This window comes from Capsella rubella, unplaced genomic scaffold, assembly GCF_000375325.1.
Source record: "Capsella rubella cultivar Monte Gargano unplaced genomic scaffold, Caprub1_0 scaffold_4, whole genome shotgun sequence".
Classification (NCBI taxonomy): Eukaryota; Viridiplantae; Streptophyta; class Magnoliopsida; order Brassicales; family Brassicaceae; genus Capsella; species Capsella rubella.
The window spans coordinates 2,585,807-2,613,742 of NW_006238920.1; the positions used below are offsets into that span (position 1 = coordinate 2,585,807).

Here is a 27,936-nt window from a genome sequence, read left to right on the forward strand (position 1 = left end):
TCTTTTGCCGAAATATATTGAAATTGGAACTAAATATAATTTGACATAAAGGTTTTGTCCATAATATAATGAAAATGAAAAAGACTAAAATTAACGAGAAGTAATATACAGTAAAACCTCTATAAATTAATAATGTTGGGACCTTAGAATTTTATTAATTTATAGTGATATTAATTTATCTATAAATTAATATTTATTATTTTATAGTGTAAATTAATAATTATTAATTTATATTGGTATTTTCACTCTTAAAGTTTTTTAAAATATGAATTAGGACAATTTTACAAAACAAGAATAGTTTTTAAGATTATATAAATTTTTATAGTTTCGAATTGAATTCTATATTTATAAAAAAATAAAAATGAATTCAAAATTTTATAAATAAATTCCTATCTTCACAAAGTACATACATGATGACAAAAAAAAATACAAAGTACATACATAAATTCAAATTTATGATTAATACCTCAATTGTTATCTTTTATACCATCCTATGAAACAAACAAAAAATGAATATGATGCATATTTATAAATAGAAAACATTAGAAATTTTTTGTCTATTTTATGATGTTATGGAATATATTATAAGATTATATATAGTATAAAAATATAATATATTTTTTATATAGATATGAGGTCTAGGAGAAATTCATTTTTAGAAAAAACTAAAAGCATATTTCAACATAACTACTTATATATATATGTATTTACATAGTGATTATTAATTTATGATATTATTGGGACTATATTTACATAGGGATTTCAAAAAAACTTATTATCTTATTATCTTATCGAATTTGGTTAATTTTTACATTGGCCTGACTTGTGACTAGCAAAATTTATTAATTTATAGTGTTTATTAATTTATAGAGTAGTAATTTATAGAGGTTTACTGTATATACCAAAAAAATAATCATCCTAACATATTTTTTTTTTCATTTTTACATTACAAAGCTACATGATCTCATCATTTAAAAACAAAGTTATAAAAATGAAAAGAAGAAAGAAACTTAATACAAGAGCAAACGTGTAGCTCGGATCTTAGTTGGATCAGCAAAGCGACAAGAGAAAGACCTAGAAAGATTCTCAGGTTCATCATGGTCATGCCACCCTGGTCCTTGATCAAAATTCAAAGAGTAATCATAAGCCTCATAAGCCACGACCTTAGTTGATGAAGAAGAAGAAGAAGAACGATGAGAAGAAGGCAACAGCTTAAGCTTCATCAACAAAACTTTCCACTTGGGCAAGACGACTCTTTCTTTTTCTCTTCTTTGTTGTTGCTTTGGTTCTCTGCAACTTTTGCTATATCTTCCAAGTACAATCGTCTCTCTGTAAGATGAAGCTGATGATGATGATAACATGTTGTTCCATCTCTTCTTGCTTGGAGATTCAAACATCATTTGGTTGGTCGAGTAATACTTTTGTCTTATGTCTTTTGTGAAAATGTTAGCTGTGTTATGTTATTTATATAGATGTAGTAGATGGATGGATAAGGAGACGTAAAAGAGAGACTATTCAAAGTCAGCTTTGAAAGGCTTATGAAAACTGCGTTAGCCAGCTTGTATGAATGAAAATAATTAATTATTGAAAAAGGGTAGCATTTTAATTGCTTGTTTCTGACTAATATACAAATATAATAGTCAAACGTTGACCTGTTTTAGTTTATTCTTTGGATCTTTTTTGTTGTTCTTGACATAGTAAGATGTACATACATGGAGAAAATAAGATAGTGATTTATTTGGAGAGTTTGTCTCTTCTCTATAAATTTAAGTTCTAATTAATTTAGAAAAGAAAAGATAGAAAAATGAGTTCTAATTACTATAAGATAATATATATTCATATATATATATATATAGTATAAATATGACATTTGTAGACAACATATCGAATTTCTTACAGATATTTTTATTGAAATTTTTGATAATTTGCAGACAAAATTTGTAGTGTGCAATACGATAATAAAAACTAGATGGAAACATCCAAATGAACTAGAATATTGGGGAAAGAATCATTAGTTATAATGGTCATTTTTCAAAATATATTATTGTTCAATAAAATTAAGCATTAATTTTTTGTTAATTAACTTTCCAACATATATATTGTCAGTATTTAGTTTTATGCAAGGAGAATTTCAAAAATACATTTTTCAAATATCACTTTTCAAAAATACTTCTTTTCAAACTTTATAAAAAAAACCACAAAGTAAAATGCTATAAATAAGAAAATTATTCGTACCGAGAAGGGCAGTGTAAATATACGATTTCACTAGTATTTTAATTTAATATATATATAATATATATATATATATATATATAATATATTGATTTCTCAATATAGAAAAGCATCATTTTTTTATAATATTATTCGTTGTTAAAATGTGCAAGGGAGTTATAAATATATAAATATAAGTTTATCAACTATAAAAGTGGATTCATATATAATCTTTCTTATTTGTTGTCAAAACAGGTTTTTCATAAATTTATAATCAATTTTTTGGTCAAATATTATAATATTTATTGCATCCAAAATAGAAATTTTATTTAAATCAAATTGTCTTAATTCATATTAATTATCTAGAGCTATAAGATGAAATCTTCAATTATAAAAAAGATTCTTAAAACTGAATTAAATATTATATTTTCGATATTATTAATTTATGGAGATATTACTGTAATTTGAGTTTGATTCACATTTAAATTTAGATTCTATAGTAAGTGTATGAGTTATATGACCGACAAACACAAATCAAAATCATTTTTAGTTTCTAACCATAAAAACAACATATTAAGAAGATATAATACTGTATTGGGTTTCTCCATCCTCCTAGTAGTCCACGAATTTGACTGCCATATTATAAAAAAGCTTTATCCAATCAATGTGATACTTGCATGAAAGGTTTTAGTATAATTAAAAATAGTTAATTATATAAACTAAGACCACACTCTTCATTATGTAGTTTTAGTATTCTATTTAAATAAAAAATTATATGACTAATTATAGTATGTATCATGTAACTACCACATGTTAAATATGCATAAATCATGTGTCAGGTATGTGTATTATTAAAAAAATAAAGTAGGGAAACAGTGTTTCCGAAACACCATGTGATATTAATATTATTATACCTTTGTTGGCTTGACACCATAGTCAATAGGAAAAATGAGTGGTACTATGCATGCAGAAGGCCATTTACATTTTTTAGATAGTGAATTTTACCTTTGTTGATGGGACAATTCCTGTTATATTTTTAGGGTTTATATTTACATCTTGATATCTTGATATAGTGAAATTATTTTAAGCATTATTATATTTTTAAAACTGCATTTCATTTAGTAACTAGATCAAAGTTTCTCATATATATATAGTAAAGTAGAAATACAAGTATTGTAGGTGCATAATCACAATGAATATAGGCTGCTTCAGTCTTATTTATTTTTTTGATTACTAGGAGGTTCGGGCCTTAGGCCGTAATTCCTCTAGGATCCGGAGAAGACCGAGTGAAAGCCAAATGGAAATATCTAGTGATTTCGCGCTTGAGGAGAATCAAACTCTAAGCTAAACCAACAAGGCAATTCCTTACTCAAGTGAAAACCACTAAACCAAGACCATTTGGTTTGCTTCAGTCTTATTAGATGAAGAGTATGATGTGATAATAGGCGATTCAAGACACTATAAACCACGTCCAGATTCTACGGTGAGACACTACTATTAAGGGTTGAGTATAAAGAGAATTTGTCTTGCAACTAAAAGTGTAATCGCATAATATGAAGTAAAGAATGTCAATGGACAACTAGAAATTAAGTAGTTGGGACACAACAAATATGAAATTAAGCAGCTCGAAGTAGAAAATATTAAGTCCTTCACTGTAAAGGCCAACTTACATATGGAGTAATTAGCTAGTATGGACTCTAACAATATATTTATCTTCTTTTTCTTTTTGGAATTAGTGATTACTATATTTTTGTAATATTTTTTAATTTGTTAGTCATTTACTTTTAGAATTTATAGTTTTTTGTATAATTATTTTTCTTGATAAAGTTTTTTTCTAAGTAACTGTAATCTTTTTACTTTTACTATTTTTGTTTACTGTATAATTTCCTTTTTATTTATATTTTTTTTTTACATTTCTTAAGATCTAAAAAATTGACTTGACACTTACAAATCATGTGAGTTACTAACTTTTGAACCAATATTTATATAATAAGATAGTAGAATTATGATTTAGTGTGAATTTCAAAAATAATTTGGACTTTTCAACAGTTTTTTAAAATTTGAAAACATTATATAAAGGTGTAAATGTATAGAATACTATTGGTTATGGTTTTTTTTTTTAGTATATGAGAAGGCATATGGTATAGCTTTGCTTAGGACATATAAATATGTACTAAAGGGTTTGCATTTCGATATTCTTTAATAATCTCATATATCTTTGAAACAAAAAGGTCCAAAATTTTTTTAAGATAAATATGTATTGATGAAAGAGCAAAAATCATATATACCATGTTAGAATAAAAATAAAATAGTTTATATATCTATTATGTTATATAATCTAATATTGCACCATATACAGTAAAACCTCTATAAATTAATAATGTTGGGACCATGAAAATCTATTAATTTATAGAGGTATTAATTTATCGATAAATTATAGAGAAATATTCCTAATTTGGAAAATATTTTCAAAACAATATTTAAAAATAAGATTTAATCATGAAAATTAGTATTTTATATATTCAATTACAAATAAAATAATAATAATTATGTATTAAAAGAGACTGCTAACTATTTTTCATATAGTAAAACATTAGAAATAAAATCTAACAAAAACTAATGTGTCTATATATACATATATATATATATATATATTTTTTGAAAATTTTACCTAATTATTAATTTATAATATTTATGGGACCATATATTTACAAAGGATTTTCAAAAAATTATTATCTTATTATTTTATCGAAATATGTCTAAAATTACATTGGTCCCAACTTGGGACCGGAGAAATTTATTAATTTATAGAAATTATTAATTTATCGAGTATTAATTTATAGAGGTTTTACTGTAACACGTTATTTCACGTTACTATAAGTCTATAACATTCTCTTATTTATTACGTGATTCATATCTTTAAAATAACATTTAGCGTTTTTTTCCCCCTTTTCCCATTACAATTATGGACTAGTTATGCGTATAGAAGAAGAAAAAAAACGTTTTGGCTTTTTTAACTTATTTTTTTATGCATGGACTTGAGTCTTCGGCCATTATTTCATTGTCATATTATGTGGCACATTGGCACGTACGAATGAAATGCGCTTACGTATATATAATTTATTTTTATTAATGAACTTTTATTTTATTTTTATTAATGAACTTTTGTCTTTGACTAAAATAATCTAGAGTCTTTTAATAATACTAATGATGATTCGAAACTGTTCTTAAACGTGTTTTTCGTCTTTTGGTATATTTTGTGTTAAAACCTTAAAAACTTCTTAATCCTTAAAAACCTGAAAAGTTTCCTTTTAGGTTTAAAATCATACCAAACACTTAACAAAAAATATTATAAAACTAAATAAAGCTAAACTGGACAAGAGTACGATGTTATTAAATGTCACTTGCATGTTTTTACAATATTTTGTAATATTTTATGAAACAAAACAATATTAAACAAAAGAAATTGAAGTAAGTGTGACATTTCATTCATAAGTGCAAATGTCCCATGATATGACAATGAAATAAAGGTGAAATTAATGTTGTGTAATTCAAGTGGATCAAGCTGGAGGATAGGTAAGGTTTAGTCGTGAATAAACGCATTATGTGCAATTAAATGGTGAAAAGGACCAAAGTAAAGACTAGGATCCATTCCAAATTTTCTTTCTTTTAAGTAAAAAGTAGCCATTTTATCAAACCTTTTTCTATATATATATACAGTATATTTAAAAAGTTTGGTGTACTAAGATTTTAAGAATATTAAAATCCACTAATACCCTTAATCCAAAATCTCTAAATATAATTAAGAAATTTTAATTAAAACTAAAATTTTTCTATTATTATTATCCCTCTTTTTGTTTAATTTTGCTAATTGATTTTTTTTCACCACCTCTCTCTTTCTCTCCGCAGCGTTCTCTCATTCTCCGACGAACAAAAAGGAAATTTTGAGCTTTCTCTCAAAAACGATTTGCTTTCTCTCATTCTCCCCACCTCTCGCTTTTGAGCTTGTTCTTCCACTTCTTCTTTCTAACTGAAGCAAGTTGAGGTAATTGATTCTTTTTTTTTTTTGTTATTAACGCCTCCACTTCGGTCCACAAATTTTGGGATCCACTATTATTAAACTAATAGTTTAAAATCCAGCATAAAAACCTACGGTTATTAAAATCAGCTTGTGGATTTAATTTACGATTATTAAATCTCATGATTTTAGGTCGGATATGTGAAATTTTACACTAAATAATATAAACTTTCCTAAAATCATCATAAACATATAAGAATTTACCAAATCTCAAGCTACTTACAATATTGTTTAAATACACACCTTGCTTCTCTCTTTAATTATGCATTCAAGTCGTAAATTATACTCCAAAAAAGTAGTATATAGTACATATTTTCCCCAAAAAAAGTCTTAAATTATGATTAGTTACGAACCAAATTAATCAAAACATTAATTACAACATCAAGACTTTGCTCTCTTTCTTGTCACATTCTTTTCCTCTTAAATTCTCAAATGCACATATCATGGCAGCTGGTCTCATCTCAATGTCATGTGTTTGTCCAAAATAAATACATAAATAAATTAAAAAATATTTTTTTGAAAAAAAGTAGTTGTATTACATCATTACACGATCTATTGTGTTGTCTGATGATGTCTCAGTGTGCGTCACTAATGATTCACATATCTCTGTATCTTCTTCTTGTCTATAAAAAATTTAAAACATTTTAGATTACGCAATTGCTCTCGTCTACTTGGCATTCTTAAAAAATACAAGTCCCTCTCCATTTTCGAATTTTCATTTTTTCCTTCTTTTCTCCAGAAAATATTGACTCTCCCATGCACTTGTCGTCTGAATCCTAATCTCTCTCTCTCTTTAGATCGTGGAACCAACAAAACCCATTTCACCCTTTTCTCAAATTTGTCACCTTTTCCCAAATTTGTCACCTTTTCGCTTTGTTTTCTCCATCCTCTTCGATCTTTTTGATTTCTGTGTATAACAATGGCGGAATTGGGTTTGAGATCGGTGATTTTGGGTTTTCTCTGTTTCGCTCTAGCTTTCGCCTTAGTCTCTGCTGAGAGAAGCTTTATCAAAGAAAAAGCTCAGAGATTTGGTGATTCAGATGAAACGCGGGAAAAAGAATCAAGCTTTTTGATCAAAGCTGTGAACTTTCTTTGGGAATCTAATCAAATTGGTTACCATCATGTTTGGCCTGTAAGTATTATTATTTATTACCATTACCCTTCTTCTAACATCTCATCTTTCTTGTTATGTTCACGTTGTGATATTGTAATAATAAACAGGAGTTTGAGTTTAATTGGCAAATCGTATTGGGAACACTTGTTGGATTCTTTGGAGCTGCGTTTGGTAGTGTAGGTGGTGTAGGTGGTGGTGGTATCTTTGTACCTATGCTTAGTTTGATTATTGGGTTTGATCCTAAATCTGCTACTGCTATTTCAAAATGTAAGAAACAACATCTCTACTATGTTCTCTCATTGGTGTTTTGTGTTTAGTAGTAATGATGACATGGGTTTTTGTAGGTATGATAATGGGTGCTTCTGTGTCAACTGTGTATTACAATCTTAGATTGAGGCATCCAACACTTGATATGCCAATCATAGACTATGATCTCGCTTTACTTATCCAGCCTATGCTTATGCTTGGGATTAGTGTTGGTGTTGCTTTTAATGTCATTTTCCCAGATTGGTTGGTTACTGTTCTACTTATCATCCTCTTTCTAGGTAAAGGAGTTTTCAGATTAGTTGTGTTATGGTTGATTTAGAAAGTGGAGTCAACATTTTAATCAATGTGTGTATGTATGCAGGCACGTCAACAAAGGCGTTTATGAAAGGTTCTGAGACTTGGAACAAGGAAACTATACAGAAAAAGGTACCATCAGTCACTTTCTTGCATGACATTACATGTTTGTTGAATATAATTATCCACCTAACACCTAACTAGAGTTGTATCATTTATTACTACACTGTACAAATCTTAAAGAAGTTACATCAAACTATTTTTTCTTTATTGTGCTACAGGAAGCTGCTAAGCGTTTAGAATCAAATGGTGAGTTGAATATTTATAACCTCTGCTTTGCATTTATTGGGAAAAGCATTATTCACATAATCTGTTTTTTACATTAGGTGTCTCTGGCACTGAAGTGGAATATGTGGCTCTTCCAGCTGCCCCGAGCACGAACGCTAAGAAAGAAGTGGTATATGCTATCCTCTTTACACCTAGTGATGGTTCTGTGTTATGGATGTTATGTCACAATGCTAGTGTTGTACTACTGCAGGTAGGTATTCTTGAAAATGTATACTGGAAGGAACTGGGGCTTCTTGTTTTCGTCTGGTTTGTATTCTTGGCACTGCAGATATCCAAGGTTCAGTATATTTCTTTATCTAGCAATACGTATAAATTGAAAATACTTGTTTTATATTCAAACTTTATTGATTCTCTTTCATGTTCTACTACTGAAACAGCAAAATCTAGCTACTTGTTCAGTAGCATATTGGGTCATAAATTTGTTACAGGTACAAAACAATGTCAAAAATGTTTTTTTACAGAGAAATCCACATATACTGCTTATAGATTCTTATGTTTTCTTACCGTCATACAGATTCCGGTTGCAATTGGTGTATCAGGCTATGAGGCAGTAGCTTTGTACCAGGGTAGAAGAATCATTGCATCTAAGGGACAAGGAGACTCGAATTTCACTGTTGGCCAGCTTGTTCTTTACTGTACATTTGGCATATTGGCTGGCATAGTCGGTGGTCTACTCGGTTTAGGCGGAGGTTTCATCATGGGTCCATTGTTCTTAGAGCTGGGTGTACCACCACAGGTGTGGATTTACCAAGTTCAGTAAATTTTTATCATTACAAAACAACATTATAATCGAGAATGACTTGTTTTTGTGTGGTTTTATTTGTAGGTTTCAAGTGCCACAGCCACTTTTGCAATGACTTTCTCATCATCCATGTCTGTTGTAGAATACTATCTTCTCAAACGATTCCCCGTTCCATATGGTGAGTTCTATATCATTTTGTTCGATAAGGCCACATAATCGATTAACGTTTACATGATATCCTCAATGTTTTTTTTTTTTTTTTTGTTTATTTGCAGCTCTATACCTTGTGGGAGTGGCAACAATTGCAGCTTTGGTTGGACAGCATGTAGTCAGAAGGCTAATTGCAGCTCTTGGCCGGGCATCTCTCATCATCTTCATCCTCGCGTCCATGATTTTTACCAGTGCGATATCGCTTGGTACATTATCTCCTTCTCACTCAAACCTTTTTATTATTTGTTCTGCTCCAGTCATCTATTAGTGTTAATATTTGCTTGGTATGTACACATTTGGTAATTGTGTTAACTTTGATTATTTGTTGGCAGGTGGAGTGGGAATAGCAAACATGATAGGCAAAATCCAACGGCATGAGTACATGGGTTTCGAGAACCTTTGCAAGTACGGTGGTTGAGGTTTAAGGAGTCTGGCTCAGAGTTATGGTTCTTAGATCATCTCAGGCTTCTTCTCTCTTAAGTGATGCCAAATCTACTAAGTGTTTAACTTGTTGCCTTATAAAAAACTATGTCAAGACTCAAGACTTATGGTCTTTTAGTTGTGTGTTTTGATGTCATTTACTTAGAATTTGGAAAAATGTATTATTATTAGCATTTTTTTTTTATTGGGTTGCCTTATGGTTGAAAATGTAATTTATGGCAATATAAGGGATTTTGATCATTTTGTCAACAGTCAACAATTTTAGATGAAATTAACTTTATTCAGTATCTTTTTATCTCATTTTCATTTGAATTAAGAAATTAGTATGTCATCTTCATCTTTTTCTTATTTATATATTCCAATATAAAATAAATAATTTAATCTCGTGTATCACTGAAAATTAAATAAAAATAGATTATCTAAGCATATAATATATTGTGGTTTGAATTTTTTTTTAAAAATAATGTTAGATTATATTCAAGAAAAATAAACGTTTTTACAACTAGTGCAACTGAACTTTTAAAACACTTGAACTGGAAAACAGATCTTTTAATAATTAGATTGTGGAAGCAAACCAAAGTTGCACTCCGTTTCATAACGTCCATCTCCCATGAGTTTAATAGATGAGAAACGATTGCGCATTTTCTTGCTGATTGAACTTTAGAATTCAAAACAAAAATGAGTTAAAATATGGATCGAGTTCTTCTTACTCTTAAATCGTTTTTAGGTTTTTGCTTAGAGTGTTGCTCGTTACAATGTTAATGTCTTTAGTTTCTGCTCTTTCGTAAGGTTTATATTTCAGATAAATCACGTCTTTCTCCTGCTTTTATCTCTAGAAACTTTTATTTTGTCTATCGATTTGAGTTTTCCCTGTTTGACTATTGTATTTCGTAGGTTTGGGCATTTGACTAGCCCTGTTAATAGAGTCCATATCGATTTTATTTTTAAAAATTGTATCCGTATCCATATTATCCGTTAAATATGTTATCTAAGGATAACCGCAGATATCTATAAATATGTTAAAAAAAAAATCGAAATACCGTATATTTTAGAACAAAACATTGGATATCCATATCTAAATACCGGATATCCGGTCCAAAATAATCGGATATTCGAGTTAAAAAAATGGATATCCGTTATCATTTTTAAAAATCGCATTATCCATTTTAGTATCCGCAATATCAGTCATTTTACCATCCATTTTTTGTTCAAAAAATGGATACGGATACAAATATGAATTAATCTTAAGACTAGGCGTTTCCGGGTTTAGATTTCAGATAACTAGATTTACTTCAAAATTATGATTATTAGGATAATTAGATTTACTTCAAAAATTTTGATTTGAGATAATTAGGATAGGAAAATTCATTACGTTCCGTTTCATATCAACTTCAATTAATAAAATTTCAGTTGACAAAAAGAGTTACGTATAAAATGAAAACACATCATTCTTACAAAACGGTGAAAAAAGTCATTTTGTTATATCTACAACGGGTTAAAATATTTGGGCCGGGTACTGGATCTATAAACCGGCCCAATAACTAAACCATGACGGAGACAAACCTGAAAAACGCGGAGGTGACGAACGAAGAGGAGAGAGAGAGACCAGACTCTGGTGGTGGCGGGTAAACGAAAAAGTCTGATAGAAATGGACGACGAGAGGATTAGAGAGAGAGAAAGGCTTCAGATCGAGCAGATTCGTGAGCTTGATTTCGAGGAGTTACAAGTCGAAGAAGTTGATTACCTTCACGATTCCGATGAAGACGATGATGATGATGTTGATCTCTCTGCATTTCCCTTTTCTTCCCACTCCCAACCTTCGTGAGCAATCTCTCCTCTCACCACCTGGTTAATCTCTGTTATCGTTTTGTTACCTACTTCGTTTCATTAGCTCTTTCTAGTGACTGCTCAGTGTGTTCGTTTCTACTGTTTTGATTTCCCAGTTTTTGCATTCTTAGGGTTTAGTGATCGTTTAGGTAACGAATCTACGGAATTTGATTTTATTGGGGTGTGGGGTGTGATGTGATGAATGAATCCGCATTCTCTGACTTTTGATTTGGTGATGTTTGATTAGTGGCAACCGTGGTGATGATGAACTTATTTTCAATCCAGCTTTGTCTTCTTTACATACCTATCTTGGAGGTATGGATGGATTCTCTCGGTCTTGTGTCTTTCTATATGTTTTATACATCTGAGGTTAAGTTTTTGGTATTGTTTGACAGAGGTTGAGGATACTCCAAACAGAATTTCTTTTGTGGATGGAGGCACTGTTTTGAAGATTCCGCTTTTCTATCTTGAAGGTATTTGTATTGATGATATGGTGTGGTGATAGTTTTTTTTCTTTTAGTGGTTACATTTGTAGCTTTAGTCTAGGAATCTAGTTGTATGTTCAAGGAGATGAAGATGCTTGAATTGAACTAGCACACTATATCTCTCCTTCTTCAGATTTACAAGGAGTATCCCCTCAATTGTAGCTTTTCTAAAATCCGATTCATGTATGGTGCGAAGAGTTTTCTGTCCCCTCAGGAGTGTTTTTTTATCCAGATATGTGTGTAACAAATTCACACTGCTGCTTTGTTCAGGAGTGGTTCTATTTCCAGAGGCGACACTACCCCTTAGAATTATTCAGGCTAGTTTCTTGGCTGCTGTTGAGAGAGCTTTGAACCAGGCTAATTCTCCATCTACGATAGGTGTGGTAGGTACTTAATCTTTTGCTTTGCTTGTTTTGGGTTCGAAATATCTTGTTTCTTTTATACAAGAAAAAGTTACTAATCTTAAAATTTAAATTTATCCTGTTATCTTCAGATTCGTGTTTACAGAGAAGGTTCTCAGTTCAAATATGCCAGTGTGGGGACAACCGCAGAGGTAACCTTTCTATAATTTCTCACTGGCTTTTCTTTCTAATGATTGTTAGATGAAGTTATACCTTTCAGTTTTCTGTTTCTAAAACACTTTTTGCTTTGCCTCATCTTAAGACCTATGCGGTTTTGTATATGGAATTGTGGGATCTGATATGACTGGTGGTAGCAGTAGCATTTCTTAAGGAATGAATACATTTTAGATTTGGCATCCTGGTTGATCAATTTCTTGCGTAAAACACTGGATTTTTTATATTATTGGCAATGCCTAGGAACAGGGGTCTTGGTGTAGGAAGATGGGAAAAGTGAGAGTTGTTGTTTTATATATATACTTGGTGGGAATAATGTGTATCTTCTAATTCTCGATGTGTAACTTTCTATTCTTGGTGATAATCGCAGATACGACAGTATCGTCGACTTGGTGATGGTTCATTCAATGTTATTACTCGTGGACAACAGCGGTTCCGTTTAATGCGTCGTTGGACTGACGTCGAAGGATTTGTATGGACATTCTCTCATATATAAACATAGGCACTTCACCTCTTTTATTAATAAAAGTGGGGAATGCATCATTGTCTACTGTGTAAGAAGCTTATATTTCATGAATTCCTTCTTGCAGCCTTGCGGAGAGGTACAAATTGTTGAGGAAGATGTGCCCCTGAGGACTCCCAGGGATGCGTTTGGCAAACTGGTACCGTTAAGCAAGTTGCAAGGTCGATCACCGTTGAGTGCAATGTCGTTGTCTACACCTCTTAGAGATTTGGACACACAGTCGGTAGCAAATTCTGAAGAAAGTTTTGAATGTGCTCTTTCTCCTTCCGAAAGAAGACTTCATTATTCTTCAGTAGTTGACTCGATATATTATAACTCAGCAAGTAGTGATGATGACCTAGTAGTCAGCACATCTGATATCCAATCTAGTGGGTCTAACCCATACTACTCTAGATCCGTTGGATGTTTAGCTTCTGACCATGATGATGAAAAGGAAGATGGGCAATCGTCAATTAGCAAGACTCCTGTTTCACAAAGAAAATGTGAGAAGCAAAATAGGCTGGCAAATTTCCGGGAAAATACTGATCTAAGCCGATTCCGTATGGCCCCAAGAGCATTTTGGCCATTCTGGCTGTATAAGATGTACGACTCATATTATCTTGCTCAAAGGGCAGCTGGTAAATTTCTTGTTTGTTATGATCATTTTCTAGTAGTAGCACACTTAATTAGAGTCTACTAACGTCAAGATAATCTGCAGATCTGTGGAAGCAGATAGTTGGGGTTCCAAACATGGAGGCTTTTGTGAATAAACCAGATATTCTGTCCTTTTCCATTGCTAGTAAAATCCCTGTGTCTGAGTCAATTAGACAAGAGCTCTTAGAGCTTGATGGAGTCTCATACAGATTGCAGCGAGAAATCGAATTGCTTGAAAGTTTTGATCGTGTTCGATGTAAACACTGTCAGGTATTTGGGAGCATGGTAAATACCATTTATACTTCCTCTCCGTTGAATATTTGAGTTACTGATACGTTTGCATATTAATGCAGACTGTCATAGCAAGAAGAAAAGACATGTTGGTTATGTCTAATGAAGGTCCTCTTGGTGCGTATGTAAACCCACATGGCTATGTGCACGAGGTAATGACCTTTTACAAAGCAAATGACATAGCGCTCACAGGTAGACCTATTAAAAAGGACAGCTGGTTTCCCGGGTAAGATTTCTTTCATTAATGTTTCTCTTTTAATCACGTTTATATTTGAACTATTTGACTTACTTCCTTTATTATACTTATTGGTACCTCAGTAGTTTAGAAATAGAGCTCAATCGCTATTATACCTTTTACGTCTTAGGGAGCTACCAAGTTATATGATCAAAAACTAGCTTTGGTTCAAAAGAAGCTAATTTTTCAAAGCATTAGCATATAAATCAGCTGGTGCAAGTAAACCCTTAAGATCAATTGTTCATAGGCAAAGAGAACAATTGTACTTTATTAAGAAGCCTAATCCGTAATCTTTAAGTCTTACCATAATTCTGATTTATGTGTCTTAAATCCGCAGGTATGCATGGACAATTGCAAACTGTGCGACATGTGAAACCCAGCTGGGTTGGCTTTTCACAGCAACAAACCAAAAATTGAAGCCATCGTCTTTCTGGGCAGTTCGGGGCTCACAGGTCGCAGATGACATGCACTGAAACGGTATTAAAACCAGGTCTTACTCACCAATCTGTTTGTACTTCAATACCAAATCAGTAGTGCCATAGATACCCTGAATATTACAAGGTAGCTTGTGAAAGTAAAAGCCGACTACGAGTATAGAATTCTAAAGCTGTAACAAAACAGCTAAAGGATTTAGATATTTTCATCAATATACATAACATTATATATATGTACTCGCATGCATAATAATAATGTGGTAGCGTTAGGCTTACGAGTATAATATTACAAGGTGTGTTCTTAATATGGTAATATCCGTTCAACTTACACACTCACGTTATTCATTGCTGAACGTTTCAGTTTTGTATGCTATTTTTCTTAAGGAAATAATGGTCAAGGGTGACTTGGCTTACAACGGGATGAATCCAACATAGACTTTTGTTATATATCTATAAGCAACGTGGTTGTATTGTCACTGACGATTGGGACTTTTAAATATAGGAAGACGTAGAATGTTACCACTGAGGATTCACTTACAATTTTGAAGATTGCGACCTGTGCGGCAAATGATAATTAGTTTGTACACAGAAATATATATAGTTAACTGGTTACGTTTATAGACCAAGCTTTAGATAATATAAGACTACAGATCAAGTTTTTGAGTTATATTTCCTGAAATCACTCGGCTTAAGTGAGAAGGCAAGTGAAAAAATGATGTGTACTTCACTAAACTGCCGAACCAGAGGAATATAAAAAACATAACTAGGACAATTGAAACAAAACAAAGGCAGAAATCAGAAATACAAGTGAGGCTTGACTAGTTGATGACAGTGAACTTGTTTTGCATACACTGTTATTAACAAACAATTGGATCACTGTTGTACATTTCATCTTCATGCTTCAAAGTACTTTGAAGTTTGAACCATGAGAAAACGTAACTATCATATCAGATACAAAGCAGCATACACAGCAGTACCTCATATTCTGCAGTTACCTAAAGATTCAGTTGGCCTAATGGTGAAGAACTGCTGCAATAAAGCAATTGAAAGGTTAAGGATAAATAACCCATACGATACGACATCTTAGAACAGCTGAAGCGTGTGGCTCTCAGAAAGCAAATCGTTACATTTTCAGAGGAGTTGCCCTACATCATCCCATTTTCAGCTGTAGAGAAGCTAAATGATGACGATCAAGATATGTTTCAATCTTGAACCCCAAACAAAAGAGTCAAAGATCTCTTTTATGGTTCAACTCCTTGGTTCCTACATGATCCACTGACAAAACAACAAGACAAAACTCTCAAGACAGGTTTATAATACATATCAAAAACATCCATTTCCTTCTTCATTACAGCCACTGCCACTTCAGATTAACATTATATGAACATTTATAACGCCAGACTACCTTTTTTTATCTAACATAATTCAAACTTATTTCCTTAAACAGGTCATCCAAGTTCAAAAAACAGGACAATTTTGCATTGCAGTTGATACACTTCATTACAGCACTAGTGAAGAAGAGTTTGGCGTCCATCTTTCATTCAAACTTCCCTAAAAAGATTCCCCTAAGCCACAGCATCACTGATCACAACAGATGTTCTTTCACACTGTGCGGATGTATGGTAAAGCTAAACTGAGTTGCATCCTACAGAAATTAGAACTTCAAGAAACAGTTCGACCATAACAAATAGATGCTATGTAGAGATTCTTTGCCCATTTTTCCTGCAGAAAAAACGACTAGAAGTTACACCCCATGAAGTTCGAAAATCAGATAACAAAGGACAAGGAAATAAGAGACCAACAAACAAACCTTGACATGACTACTAGGAAAAGCTGAGGTTCTAAGAGTCTCTTGTGTCTCATCGGTAAGCTTCCTTCTAGGCATACTAAGAACAAAGGCAGCCTGATCCCAAGTTGCAGCAACTGATGTAATTCGGTAGCCATTCTCCCATCGACGATGTATACCTTCGCTAGGGTATAGAAAATCGAGTTCTACAACCTGAAACACAGAACAATCCTCATATTATCGTGATGCAGTTCCAAGTGATGCATGCTTTTATGCAAGGCAAGACCCAAAACAAATAAATTAACTTCACAAGACCTGGTCAGAAAAAGAAGCTCCACGAGACATTACAATCCCCCATTTGCTTCCAGCAGTTGCCATAGATGTAACATAAAATCCTTCCCTCCACTTTTTATTTATCCACTTGAAGGGAAAAGAATCGCTGACTTTGTAGGATTGCTGTAAATACTGGGTCCCTGAATACAAAATATGAAAGCTGTGAAAAGGAGATAAAACGGAAACAGCTCTTACACCCGCATTCAAAAAGAATAAAACAACATTACCCTTCGACATAACCACAAATGAGCTCCCGTTATTTGCTCCTGCTACTGCTGTAATATAGTAATTCTTTTCCCACTGTTCCATAATCCATTCCTAGAAGGGATGCACCAAATCGAAACACAACCAAGTTGGAAAACATAATAAATGGAAGTGACAGCAGCAGTGCAGACATGACAAATTTGGAAAGATTACCGGAGAATATTGATTAAGTTACCTTGTGGAAAAAGCTCAGTGATAGCTGGTAAACTTGATCCGTAAAGCCAGTTCCCGCATCCATGATCAAGGCCCATAGATTCGCGCAAGACGCTACACTGCTGATAAATAAACCATCCTCATTTCCTTTTTCAATGTGTTGTACAAGCCTTGTATCAGTGACATTATAATGATATCTGCACAAACATAAAAGACATGTCAGCAGCATGTTCATCAACGCATGTCCCAAGAACTCACAAGTAAGATCCAAGATGGCACCGTTGTTTCATTGGTCTGTGTGCACTGTAAATGCTGATCCATTGTGTTGCTGGCATTCCCAATCTGACCTTCTTTGTTGGCTGTTCGTCCTCCTCGTCCATTGTCAGTCTCCCCCTCTTTTGACCCACTTGATGTATGAGCTTTACACCGAACAAACACAAAAAAGCTTTAGGCATTCTAGACTGGACTTAAAATAACAGACCCACGGTAACATGTCATAAAAAAGATCACTGAATCACACCTTCTGTGCACCTTCAGTATTTATTGGCCTAATGTCTGGGTTTGGACCAACTATTCCATCGAAAAGGGAGATATATTTAGCATAGTCAGGGTCCTCATCAAACTTCAAATTGACAACATACTCAACAAACTGACGAAAAGGTTGGGGGCAGAAGCAGCAAAGAGTTTCTGGGGAAGTAGCCATCTTCTTCTTGCAAACAAGGAAACCTTTGTTCTCTCCCTAAAAAAAAGGTTAATGATTGGCAAAAAACAATGCAAAAAAAAAAATACATTTAACTTTTAGATCCTCCAACCTGGTACCCTTGCCATGGAAGTCGGCCTCGAAGAAGGAAAACAAGAGTGTAAGCAAGAGATTCCAGGTCATCCCTCCGACTACAAGTTCTGCCAAGATGAGCATGTACACTAGCATAGCGTACTGTTCCTCTGAGAATGCAAAAAACCCAAAACATTAATAAGCAACAACGTACATAAGATTGACGTCCCTGATACGAATCAATCTCACAAGTTTTATGCCTAACTGAATAAACTTACCTAAAAACATCAGGACGCTGGTCATATTCAACATGTAGTCCAGTTGCAGTATCACGCCATTTGGTTGCTGCAAGATCAAAAATTGGATAAGCAACAAAAAGAAAGCAAAATATGCTTGCTCTTACTACAAAATACAGTATACCTAAACCGAGGTCGACAAGGAAAAGTTTTTTCTCTTCTGGAGTCCCGGGAGGCCCAAGCAGAAAATTCTCTGGTTTTACATCGCCATGCACATATCTGCCAGAAAAATGAGAATATTAGAAAATTTTAAGTTATTTAAAGCAAGTGAGTTGTAGTAGGCAGTAGCGTCAGTAAGAATATAAGAAAATTACCCCCTCGAATGCATTTTTTCTAATATGGATATTGCCTCAATCGCAATGCATGCAACCATCTCTGTTGACATCCTGCATCGTATAAGACAAACAAAGCATATGGTCAGCACCAATACAAAATGGCTCATCTCAGAAACGTATCTGTTCACCAATGGTTTAAATATCAAAATCTTCAGATGCTACAAAATAATGCTAAGATTTCTCAGGTGGAATGCTCACGCTTGACTGGTACTATTCCAAACATCCCATAAGCTAGGCCCAAGAATATCCATAACCTGTATGAAAGATTAAAGCTGATATTAGTAATACCGCAAGTAGCTAAGAATAGAAAACGCTTTTGCCCAAACATAGCTAATTTCAACGTACCATCACATAAAAATCACCTTGCCGACCTTTAAAATGAACTCGTGGCACACCATGACTGCCACCAAGAGCACTGGACAAACAGATAACAAAGCATAAATTAGCCATCTCATCCTTTTACAAACCAACTATTTGGACAAGCAGAATAGGAATCCTAGAGCCAAACACAAGAAACCATAGCGCTCACTTGTAAACTTGCCACTCACAAGGTGGCCCATAGTTACACCCTTTGCTGGTTCTATGCTCAAACTTCAAAGCCACCTGCAAAAGTGGACACATCACAATTAAATATAGCCCACACGAAATCAAAAGTAAATTTGCAAACACAAACAGCATACCTCTATAGCTCCCGGGCCATATCTAGCACTAGGAGTGGCTGTACCCATCTTTCGACCAACATAAACTTGTCCAAAACCCCCTTTGCCTAGCTTCCTATCTAACTTGTACATAGGTGAACCACCAACTTGAACCTGTAAAACCAAAAATTCCAAAATCAAATAATCTTAAAGCAGTAAAAATTCAAACTTTTGCGAGAATCAGCCATGCCCAAGTTTCATATCTTCTCCTAGTCATGGAGACCACAATGCAAGAGACAATAATCCAACCTCGTAGGAAGCTAAATTGAGTAAAAACAACAAAACCCAACAATAAAGGTGACACCTTTTCAGGAAGAGGAGGAGCATTTCCTTCATCATCAGGCACAGGAGCTGCTTGACCGCCACTGTCGTGTTCATCCATCTTCTTCTCTTCTCTCGAAACCCTAACTTGTTCTTCCTCTTTAACTGCAGTATCCACCAAAGGTGTCGTCTTCTCTACCGTTACGATCGCTTCCTTCGCCAACACTTTCTTCTGCGGCCGCCTCGGGTTTCTCCTAACTGGTGATTGTGTCAAAGCAATTGGGTTCTGGTTCGGGTTCTTCTTAGCCCGATCTCTGCGTGCGTGGCTACGCAGCTCAGGCATCTACGCTTGGTGGTCGACGTCCATGGAACGATCCAACTCACTTAGAAAGAAAGAAGCTTTCCAGAACCGTCCGAGGGGTAGGTAAATTCGAAGCGAAGATAACGAAGAGATGAAGAAGAAGAAACAGAGAGCTTCAAATGCAAATGGGTTGAGAGATTTGGGGATTCTTTGAGACTTGGCAATCGAATCTAAAGAGGACTCTGATCTTTTTCACCTTCTAGTGTTTTCTTTATTTATGGGTCTTGTTTTTTTTTGGTTTCTTCACAGTTTCAATCTGATGGGTTTTTATTTTAGAAGTAAAGAAGAATCTAATGGGGTTTTATTGTTTTTATTTTCTTTCATCTACACAAAAATTAATGTTGATTTATCAAATCTGCTATACATAATTAACCAAATCTGAGTGAATTGAAAGAGGTTTTGTTCGAAAGTTTCTCTTTTCTAGATGCTTCAGAAAATGACGACGGAAATGTTGGCCGGCGATTTACAAACTAAATCGCTGGTGTAAATCGGCGGTTAAAAGAGGAAATGAACTATCATTGTTCTTTTTTTTCTTTTTGATCTTGAAAAGTAGAAATATTAGATTTTTTTCAAAACTTGGATGAGTAGACAAGTTACTTTTTTCACCATAATTCGACTTATCGATGATGCAATGTTTTTCAGCGATGGCGGAAATGTAGACGGAGTTAGCTCTGCTTGAAGAAATTTAGTTGTAAAACACTTCAATGATGAATAGTGATTTTTTCTTCTGATGAATCGTGGTTATGAACTACTTTTTAAGAAGAATTAATGAAACTCAAAAATAAAATTTAGAATTTGCAAAGCGGTCGGAGAAAATATGTAAATGTTAAACAAATTAAGAATGGGTCGCAATATTTAGAGAAAGAGAGGTTGTTGAGAAAGATAAATTCAAAAGAGAGGCGACGAGAGGAATAAACAATGTTGTTTGATTTTAATGTTTAAAACACATTGTTTCTCTAAATGACTTGACGTTTCCTTTACTATGACTTGACATTTTTATTAAATGATACTCTCTCCGTTTCACAAAGAATGTCGTTTTAAGGTTTTAATTTTGTTTCACAAAGAGTGTCGTTTTGTATTTCCAATGCAATTTTAATGACTTAATCTTTTTTATCCCTATTATTTCAGTTTATTAATTAGAGAGAGGGTATTATGTAGTGTATTAATAAATATTAAAAATAAAATTTGTTTACTATTTATAATTTGTGTGTTAAATGCTAGAATGACACTCTACGGAGTATTTTTTTCTTTTACAAATTACCTAAGGCAGTTTGTTTTTCTCCTTTACTACATCTTTTTCTTTTGTTTGAAGGCAGTTTTAGTTATTCTCCTCTTTGAAAAACATTTTCCTTATGTTTTATGATTCATGACTTTTATCCTAATTTTTATATAAGTCAAAGGTTAGTTAGTAATATTATCCAATTTTTATAGGGTGAGTTGGTATTATAGTACATTTTCATAAACTAATTAGGAATATAGTACAAATATTATTTATAATTTGTGAAATGAGTGTAAAACACTGTGCGTGAGATAAGAAGAGTATAGAAAATGAGGTGGGGTAAGGCAGAATATGGGTAAAGACAAAAATGGGTTCCCTCATCTCCCTCTCTCCAACTCTCGTCACTCTCAATTAGTTTTATGTAGAAAAGAAAAATAATAAATTTTTTACTTAATTATTTATTTTATCTTTTTTTATTACACACCCCTTCAGTTTATTAATTAAGTTATTTGTCAATGTAATTTTCTTTTCTAATTTTTTTCACATGCAAAAATATCTATGTTTTTTTCTCAATAGTTTGATATGCATTTTGTTAAATAATTTTAAAAATTGTATAATAGTCTAAATATATATAATTATATATGTACATACATTCTTATGTACATATATATATATGTACAATTTAAGCTATATATATACAATTGTTTATGTTTAATAGTTTCAAATACATTGCATGCATATTTTATGCGTACAATTTATTACACAGATGTTTATTGCTCGAAGTTTTAGTTTGATACAACTGTACACAAAAATATATGTACATTTGTATATCACTATGCATAAAGATGTCTGTACAGATATAAATCATTGTACAGAGGAAATCTATACAAATTAATATATGTACAAAAATAAAACTCTAAAATGACACATTTTGTGAAACGGGGGAGTATACATTTCATTCTCTATCTATACAACAGTGTTGTACGTGATGGTTTTGTACATTAATTGTAGCGTAAGCAGTGACTTCGAAGGCTGTGATTATGTACAATGGTTGGAATATACATGATTATGATGTTGAAATATACATGATTATGGTGTTGGAATATACTTGATTATGGTGTACAGTAGTTCTTCTGTACAGTAGTTCTGATGTACAGTAGTTTTGATGTACGGGTGAAAATTTGTATATAACATATATCTACAGTTATGAGATATATAGATTAAATTGTGTGTATTACTCTATAATTGTACATTTAATAAGTTGTCTGAATGTACACTTAATAAGTTGTACGAATTACATATGTACATATAATAAGTTGTACATATTACATATGTACATTTAATAATACATTTGTACATTTATTAAGTTGTACATTTATTAAGTTGTACAGATCTAAAATCTGAAAAAAAATTATTTGACATCATCAAATAAAATCATCTAGCAAAATGCATATCAAATAATAGAGAAAAACATAGGTTTTTATATATCTGACTTTTTTTTAAAAAAAAATATTATTTTTATTGAATAGTGTTATAGCTTTTAGATTGAAGGTGGATAAAATAAAAAGAAAAACATAAAAGAAAAAAGGAAAAAGAAAAAAAATGTGAGCGTAAAAAAAAATGAGAAAGAGTGGCAAGTGTTGTAAATATCAATTGTTTCAGAGGATGGTAAAGTCTTACAAATAGTGGTAAATAGTATAAAGTGATTGTTTTTCTAATTATAAATAGTAAATGTATCACTTCTCTAATTAAGTTTCATAAATGTACTAAACTTCCTATTATCTCATTTTTATTTGGGGGAAAAGAAATCAAGAGGTCTTAAGGATATCTTGGACAAGTTAACCTTTCACCTTTGATTTGTAAATAACAATCTCTTTTTATGTTAAAACATCTCATGATAAATGTGACACTTTCTTTAAAGTTACATATTATATATATGATAATGTTTCAAGTGAGTGTATCAGTTTCAAAAAAAAAAAAAATACCTTAAAAGCATATTAGGTATCTTGGTGAACAGAGACATATATAGCAACACTAAAACAACTACAAAGGTGATTCTCACATTTTTGCTCATGTCATTGATCATCAACTTCATCAAAAGTAAGTAAGTTTCTTTTAAATACATTTTTGTGTCTGATTTTCTTTCCCAAAAGGTATATTTTTATTAAAATATTACGTTTTGAGAGACTATAAGGAACATGTTCTACCAAAATCTCAAGATCATTTGGAGTTGGATATGCTCATTTAAATATTTGAGTAGGTTTTGTTCGTGAAACATGTTAGGTGTTTACTTCAATGTCCAAAATTAATTAGCAAAAACAAGTCCAAAATTATTAGCACAAGTTCTTCATATGGATCGGATGGAAAAGAATTTGGCAGAAAAATATTTGGACGACAAAAGAAAATTACTAAAAGAGTTCATCGTACCATTTTTAGGTCACATTTTGTCGGTATAGACATACCATGGTTACCATATTTCTTTGCACAGTCCAATGGGACTTATGGGAATAATCTTTAGGAAGCATAATTACCTTTTATTGACATAGTTACATAATTATAGGACATCCAGAATCATGTTTCCATGGGTTTTGATAATTAACTAATTAGAAATTGTGGAGAATGAGCAAGTAGGGTAGTGGTTCTCACGCCAATGAGAAGAGAGAACCAACCCAAGCTGACAGAGATGAGATCTCATCCACCCTTGGATCACCTAGAAACCTAAGAGAATTAAGAACAAGGCCACCAGAACAAGCAAGATCTAGGTTGAGAGAGCTTAAGAGAGAGAAGAGAGAGTTTGCTACAGGAACAATTGTCCTACAAAAATAATTTTAATTTCCTCTCTGAATATTCTAATAGTGCTACTCCAAGGATTTGTCTTTAATATGCATAAGTAAGTCATTCATGTGTCTACTTTGTTTTCTTTCTTATTTTTGCTTCTTTCTTTGTGACCTTTGTATGTAACCAACCTCGACTTAACAAGGGGAACAATAAGTGTGACGGCCCCATGTCCACAACTAAAGAGATCCCAGTAACCAACTAAAGTATAATTTCTTCACTGTTTCTGTTTTCCTCGTCTGCATAACCAATCTCATCACAGTCTTCATCACCCGCTACTGCACAATCATCCCCACTAACAGCCTCACGATCTTCTTCAATATCTTGACCTTTCTTCCTTTTTTGATATTCCTTTTCTCTTTGGGTTGACCAACCACCTTAGTCGCTGCTTCGGGTGGATTTGAAACCGGCGAGGTCTCTGATGGAATGCGAACCACCTCACTGTCTGCTATTGGTGCATTTTCCACCGGCTCACTCTCTGTTGGGTTGTTTTTCTCAGCCTCTGTTTCTGTCTCCATTGCCTGTCTTGTCTCTGTCTCCATTGCCTGTCCTGTCTCTGTCTCCATTGCCTCTACTGTCTCTGTCGTCTGAACAATCTTTACGGTCTCATCTCCATTGACGTCTCCTTCGATATTAACCATCTCATCTCCATTGACGTCTCTTTCGTTTGCCTCCTTTGACGAACTTAATCTTGCAAACCTACGAGTCGGAAGCTTCCGTCTTCCTCCACGGGTTCGTGCCATCGCAATTTCAGAAGAGATTTGAGAGAATTCGATTTTTCTTTTCTAGGGTTTCGATTGTTGAAAGCAAAAATCGATTTGGGGATTATGTCTGTTAAGCTTGTTCGTCTCTCCTAAACATTGTGTTTAAGCACAGACAGAAACAACTAACAGACACTTAATCTCGTTCTTAAGCTCGTCACAGAGACTTAAACCCAAGAACAAATTGGCCCGGTCAACATAGTTTTGGCATTTTAGAGTAAAGTTAACAGAAAGTTGTTGATTAAAATGGCATCATCAAAGTTCGCGAATTTTTCGTCGTAAATTTAAAAGTTCGCGAATTATTTGACATTTTCCCAATTTTTTAATTCTTATTTATGTGTAATTTTTTTTTCTTTTTCTAAGACTAACGTTTAAAAACAAATTGTAACTTAAGGGCCCATATAAAAACGAAAAGGAGTATCTAATTGACTTAAAGGGCCATATTGACTTAAGATTGCATTATGACGGGACATAAATCTGAATGTTTTAAAAGAAAAAAAAAACAAGATACATTGTTTGTTCAATCACTAAGAGGTTCGTTAGATAGATTTGTGACAAGAACAAGTGCTAATGAGAATGAAATTTCAGAACCTGATGGTATAAATAATGTTTCTCAATCAAATAATAGTTCCGTTGATGACACTAGTCACTTGTGTGAGCAGCATGATACTGTGGCTAATGCATCTAATGTTGAAAGTTTGAATGTATGTGAAAACCCAAGTTCTTGTGTTAATATTTTTGATCCTCATATTTGGGAGAACCTTGATAATAAAATGAGAGATGTGTTATTTGCTGATTGCTTTCTTTGTGTAAACGATTTTGTTTTATAAGTACAAAAGGTGTTCTGTTTTTATATTTAGCCCCGGGACCAATCAAATGCTTAAGCCGGCGCTGTATGTGAACTCGGCCTAAGATTTCTAGTACTCCTAATAAAGAGTGATTAGGAGAATTTTTCACGCATCTTCTTTCTCGGCTGGTTTAAGTTTGCGAAAACAATGTTTTAGTGAAATGTTATTTCATCCACAAAACACTATCGAAGAGATCTTAGGCCACCTCCAATGGTAAGCATCCATAATGAATGCTTACCAATATTTTTATAAAAAAATTGTGATAATTTGTAGTTTAAAGTGCTTGTGATTTGCTTAAAACCCCAATTTAAGCAACAATACTTAAGATTTTTAGATTGTTTTTGATTATATTCATTATATATAAGAATAAACAACCTATTAGGCACCCATTAAACACCTCCATTGGAGATGCTCTTAGTTCCTTTCACTTCTCCTCGTCCCATGATAAGGTTTCTTTTGATGTGCTTAAATGAGCAATGTGTATTGGTTGACATATGAGGACTCTCTCAACTATAGAAACATATAAAGATTCCTACAAGTTAGATCTCTAGCTGCCTTCGACATGTTCCCCTCTTGTAGATGTAAGATGTGGATAGTTTGGATCAAACACTTTGAGAATTTTAGTTGCTTCCTTTAGTTCATTTATTGGGCTTCTCGAGGTCCTTAGTGAGAGTATTTAACGAGGTTTGGTCGACGATATCCTCCTTCGCATAATGACTCAATACTCTTCTACCTAAATACATAAACTATTTGACAAAAAAAATTGGTTAAGCCATTATATTATTTGGTGGTTTTTAAAAATGCCAAAGAGCAACTGCTAGAGAGTAGATATAATAGCATCAATGAAGGAATCATCATGGCCATTTTTGGTTAAGCCATTATATATGGTAGTCTATAATGTGCATCAATGTTAGGTGTTAAATTGTGATTAGTCTATTCTTAATAACTTAAGTCTATTCTTAATAAATGTTACATACTTTGAATACTGTACTCTTCTTTTCCAAGATATATATATTTTTTTTCATTTTTTCCTATATTATTATATTTTAATATTAAAAAATTTCTATTAAATTCCATATATAAATTGAAATATCTTTCAATTCCTATTTTAAATAGATTTATAATATCTGCAATTTAAAAGGGTTTTAGACTTATATGATTGATTAAGAAATAAATCACAAAAATTCAACACTGCCTTTTTAATTTGTTTACTAAATAAATTTGTAGTTCTTCTTCTATATTTCACAAACTTTTTTAAAAACTGCCAAAAACCATTAACACTTCTCACACACACACACAAAAAAAACAATACAAAAAAAAAGCTCTTTAAAAAACAAGTGTCTCTATTACCACCACGTACGTCCACTATCAATTTCCCAAGAAGTGATAATAATAGAACTTGGTCTACCTAAAATCATCGATATCATCATAACGTTTAAGAGTTTGGTAAGGTAATTAAATTTCATTCTCCAAATTGCTAATACATATTTCTACTTATGAGATTCTTACATAAATTGTCATAAAAGTAACACTATCTTATTTTCATTATTTCATATATGCATCAAGATCATCTTTCTTGTGACATGGAAGAAGCTTCAAGGGCAGAGAAATGGCAAGCCAAAGTATCAGTTACTCTCACAAAGGCAAAAGCTGACCAAATCTGGCTTCTCTTCACTGACTTCTTCAATCTCCACAAGTGGCTTCCGACGTTAGGCACGTGTCACGGCGTCCACGGCAACAACGGTGAACCCGGCTGCATAAGATTCTGCTCTGGCTCCTCCATAAGATCCAGTGACCTTGTGTCCGCGGCCGGATGGTCGAAGGAGAAGCTTGTGGCCGTTGATCCTGTGGAGCGTGTGATGAGATATGAGATAGTGGAGAGTAACATTGGATTTGAGTCATACGTTTCGACGGTGAAGATATCGCCACGTGGTAAAGTTGGAGACGTCGATGGTTGTGTTGTTGATTGGAGTTTCACCGTTGATCCTGTGAGAGGAATGTCTCTAGATGGTTTGGTGAACAAGTATGAGAAAGCACTTGGGGTAATCACCAAGAACATGGAGGAGAGTCTTCTTTGAATAGTCGTTCATAAGAGTTAATAGCAAATATGTTTTTAGCAAATAAGATTGTGTTGAATTTTTAACAAAACCCATATAATTTGGGGTTAAATTAAAAAAATATATGGCACATGTATGAGTTCAGTAACCAAAGAGTAGGTGCTCAATTTTGGTTAAACCATTATATGGTGGTCTATAATGTGCATCAATGTAAGGTGTTTAATTGTGATTAGTCTATTCCTAATAACT

At 32.9% G+C, this 27,936-nt stretch overlaps 5 protein-coding genes across 10 annotated transcripts; 3 read left to right on the forward strand and 2 right to left on the reverse strand.

Annotated features, from left to right (window-relative positions):
- Nucleotides 1-921: 921 nt before the first annotated feature.
- On the reverse strand, nt 922-1,420 carry LOC17887615. The gene has a single exon (XM_006295170.2). The coding sequence runs from the start codon at nt 1,398-1,400 to the stop codon at nt 1,011-1,013; it is 390 nt and encodes a 129-aa protein (XP_006295232.1). The 5' UTR covers nt 1,401-1,420; the 3' UTR covers nt 922-1,010.
- Nucleotides 1,421-6,980: 5,560 nt separating this feature from the next.
- On the forward strand, nt 6,981-9,961 carry LOC17890408 (sulfite exporter TauE/SafE family protein 3). Its single transcript, XM_006294076.2, has 12 exons — nt 6,981-7,421; nt 7,511-7,670; nt 7,748-7,948; nt 8,032-8,096; nt 8,246-8,273; nt 8,351-8,421; nt 8,503-8,589; nt 8,690-8,740; nt 8,827-9,048; nt 9,139-9,232; nt 9,330-9,470; nt 9,597-9,961. Exons 1-12 carry the CDS (start codon nt 7,209-7,211, stop codon nt 9,680-9,682), a joined length of 1,419 nt encoding a protein of 472 aa, XP_006294138.1. The 5' UTR covers nt 6,981-7,208; the 3' UTR covers nt 9,683-9,961.
- A 1,343-nt stretch (nt 9,962-11,304) lies between these two features.
- Nucleotides 11,305-15,377, forward strand: LOC17889038. 4 transcript variants are annotated; one of them, XM_023783659.1, is made up of 11 exons: nt 11,305-11,526; nt 11,780-11,847; nt 11,928-12,005; nt 12,288-12,400; nt 12,511-12,570; nt 12,963-13,064; nt 13,183-13,732; nt 13,813-14,018; nt 14,102-14,265; nt 14,612-14,751; nt 15,211-15,377. In XM_023783659.1, the coding sequence occupies exons 1-10, from the start codon at nt 11,354-11,356 to the stop codon at nt 14,745-14,747; spliced, it is 1,650 nt and encodes a 549-aa protein (XP_023639427.1). In that variant the 5' UTR covers nt 11,305-11,353; the 3' UTR covers nt 14,748-14,751; nt 15,211-15,377. The 4 variants fall into 4 exon arrangements, with proteins under 4 accessions (XP_023639427.1, XP_023639425.1, XP_023639426.1 ...); XM_023783657.1 differs by lacking the exon at nt 15,211-15,377 and adding an exon at nt 15,070-15,203; XM_023783658.1 differs by lacking the exon at nt 15,211-15,377 and adding an exon at nt 15,093-15,203.
- Nucleotides 15,378-15,996: 619 nt separating this feature from the next.
- LOC17890297 (casein kinase 1-like protein HD16) lies at nt 15,997-20,274 on the reverse strand. 2 transcript variants are annotated; one of them, XM_023783655.1, is made up of 16 exons: nt 19,650-20,274; nt 19,328-19,459; nt 19,177-19,250; nt 18,993-19,062; nt 18,846-18,901; nt 18,627-18,698; nt 18,437-18,531; nt 18,295-18,361; nt 18,057-18,186; nt 17,765-17,983; nt 17,524-17,663; nt 17,267-17,441; nt 17,055-17,145; nt 16,810-16,967; nt 16,519-16,707; nt 15,997-16,430 (listed from the first exon to the last, which is right to left on the reverse strand). In XM_023783655.1, the coding sequence occupies exons 1-16, from the start codon at nt 19,947-19,949 to the stop codon at nt 16,371-16,373; spliced, it is 2,028 nt and encodes a 675-aa protein (XP_023639423.1). In that variant the 5' UTR covers nt 19,950-20,274; the 3' UTR covers nt 15,997-16,370. The 2 variants fall into 2 exon arrangements, with proteins under 2 accessions (XP_023639423.1, XP_023639424.1); XM_023783656.1 differs by lacking the exons at nt 18,295-18,361; nt 18,437-18,531; nt 18,627-18,698; ... (3 more) ...; nt 19,328-19,459; nt 19,650-20,274 and having other exon boundaries at nt 18,064-18,152.
- Nucleotides 20,275-26,941: 6,667 nt separating this feature from the next.
- On the forward strand, nt 26,942-27,919 carry LOC17888499 (lachrymatory-factor synthase). 2 transcript variants are annotated; one of them, XM_023784423.1, is made up of 2 exons: nt 26,942-27,076; nt 27,197-27,919. In XM_023784423.1, the coding sequence occupies exon 2, from the start codon at nt 27,214-27,216 to the stop codon at nt 27,706-27,708; it is 495 nt and encodes a 164-aa protein (XP_023640191.1). In that variant the 5' UTR covers nt 26,942-27,076; nt 27,197-27,213; the 3' UTR covers nt 27,709-27,919. The 2 variants fall into 2 exon arrangements, with proteins under 2 accessions (XP_023640191.1, XP_006295129.1); XM_006295067.2 differs by having other exon boundaries at nt 26,943-27,081.
- Nucleotides 27,920-27,936: the final 17 nt, after the last annotated feature.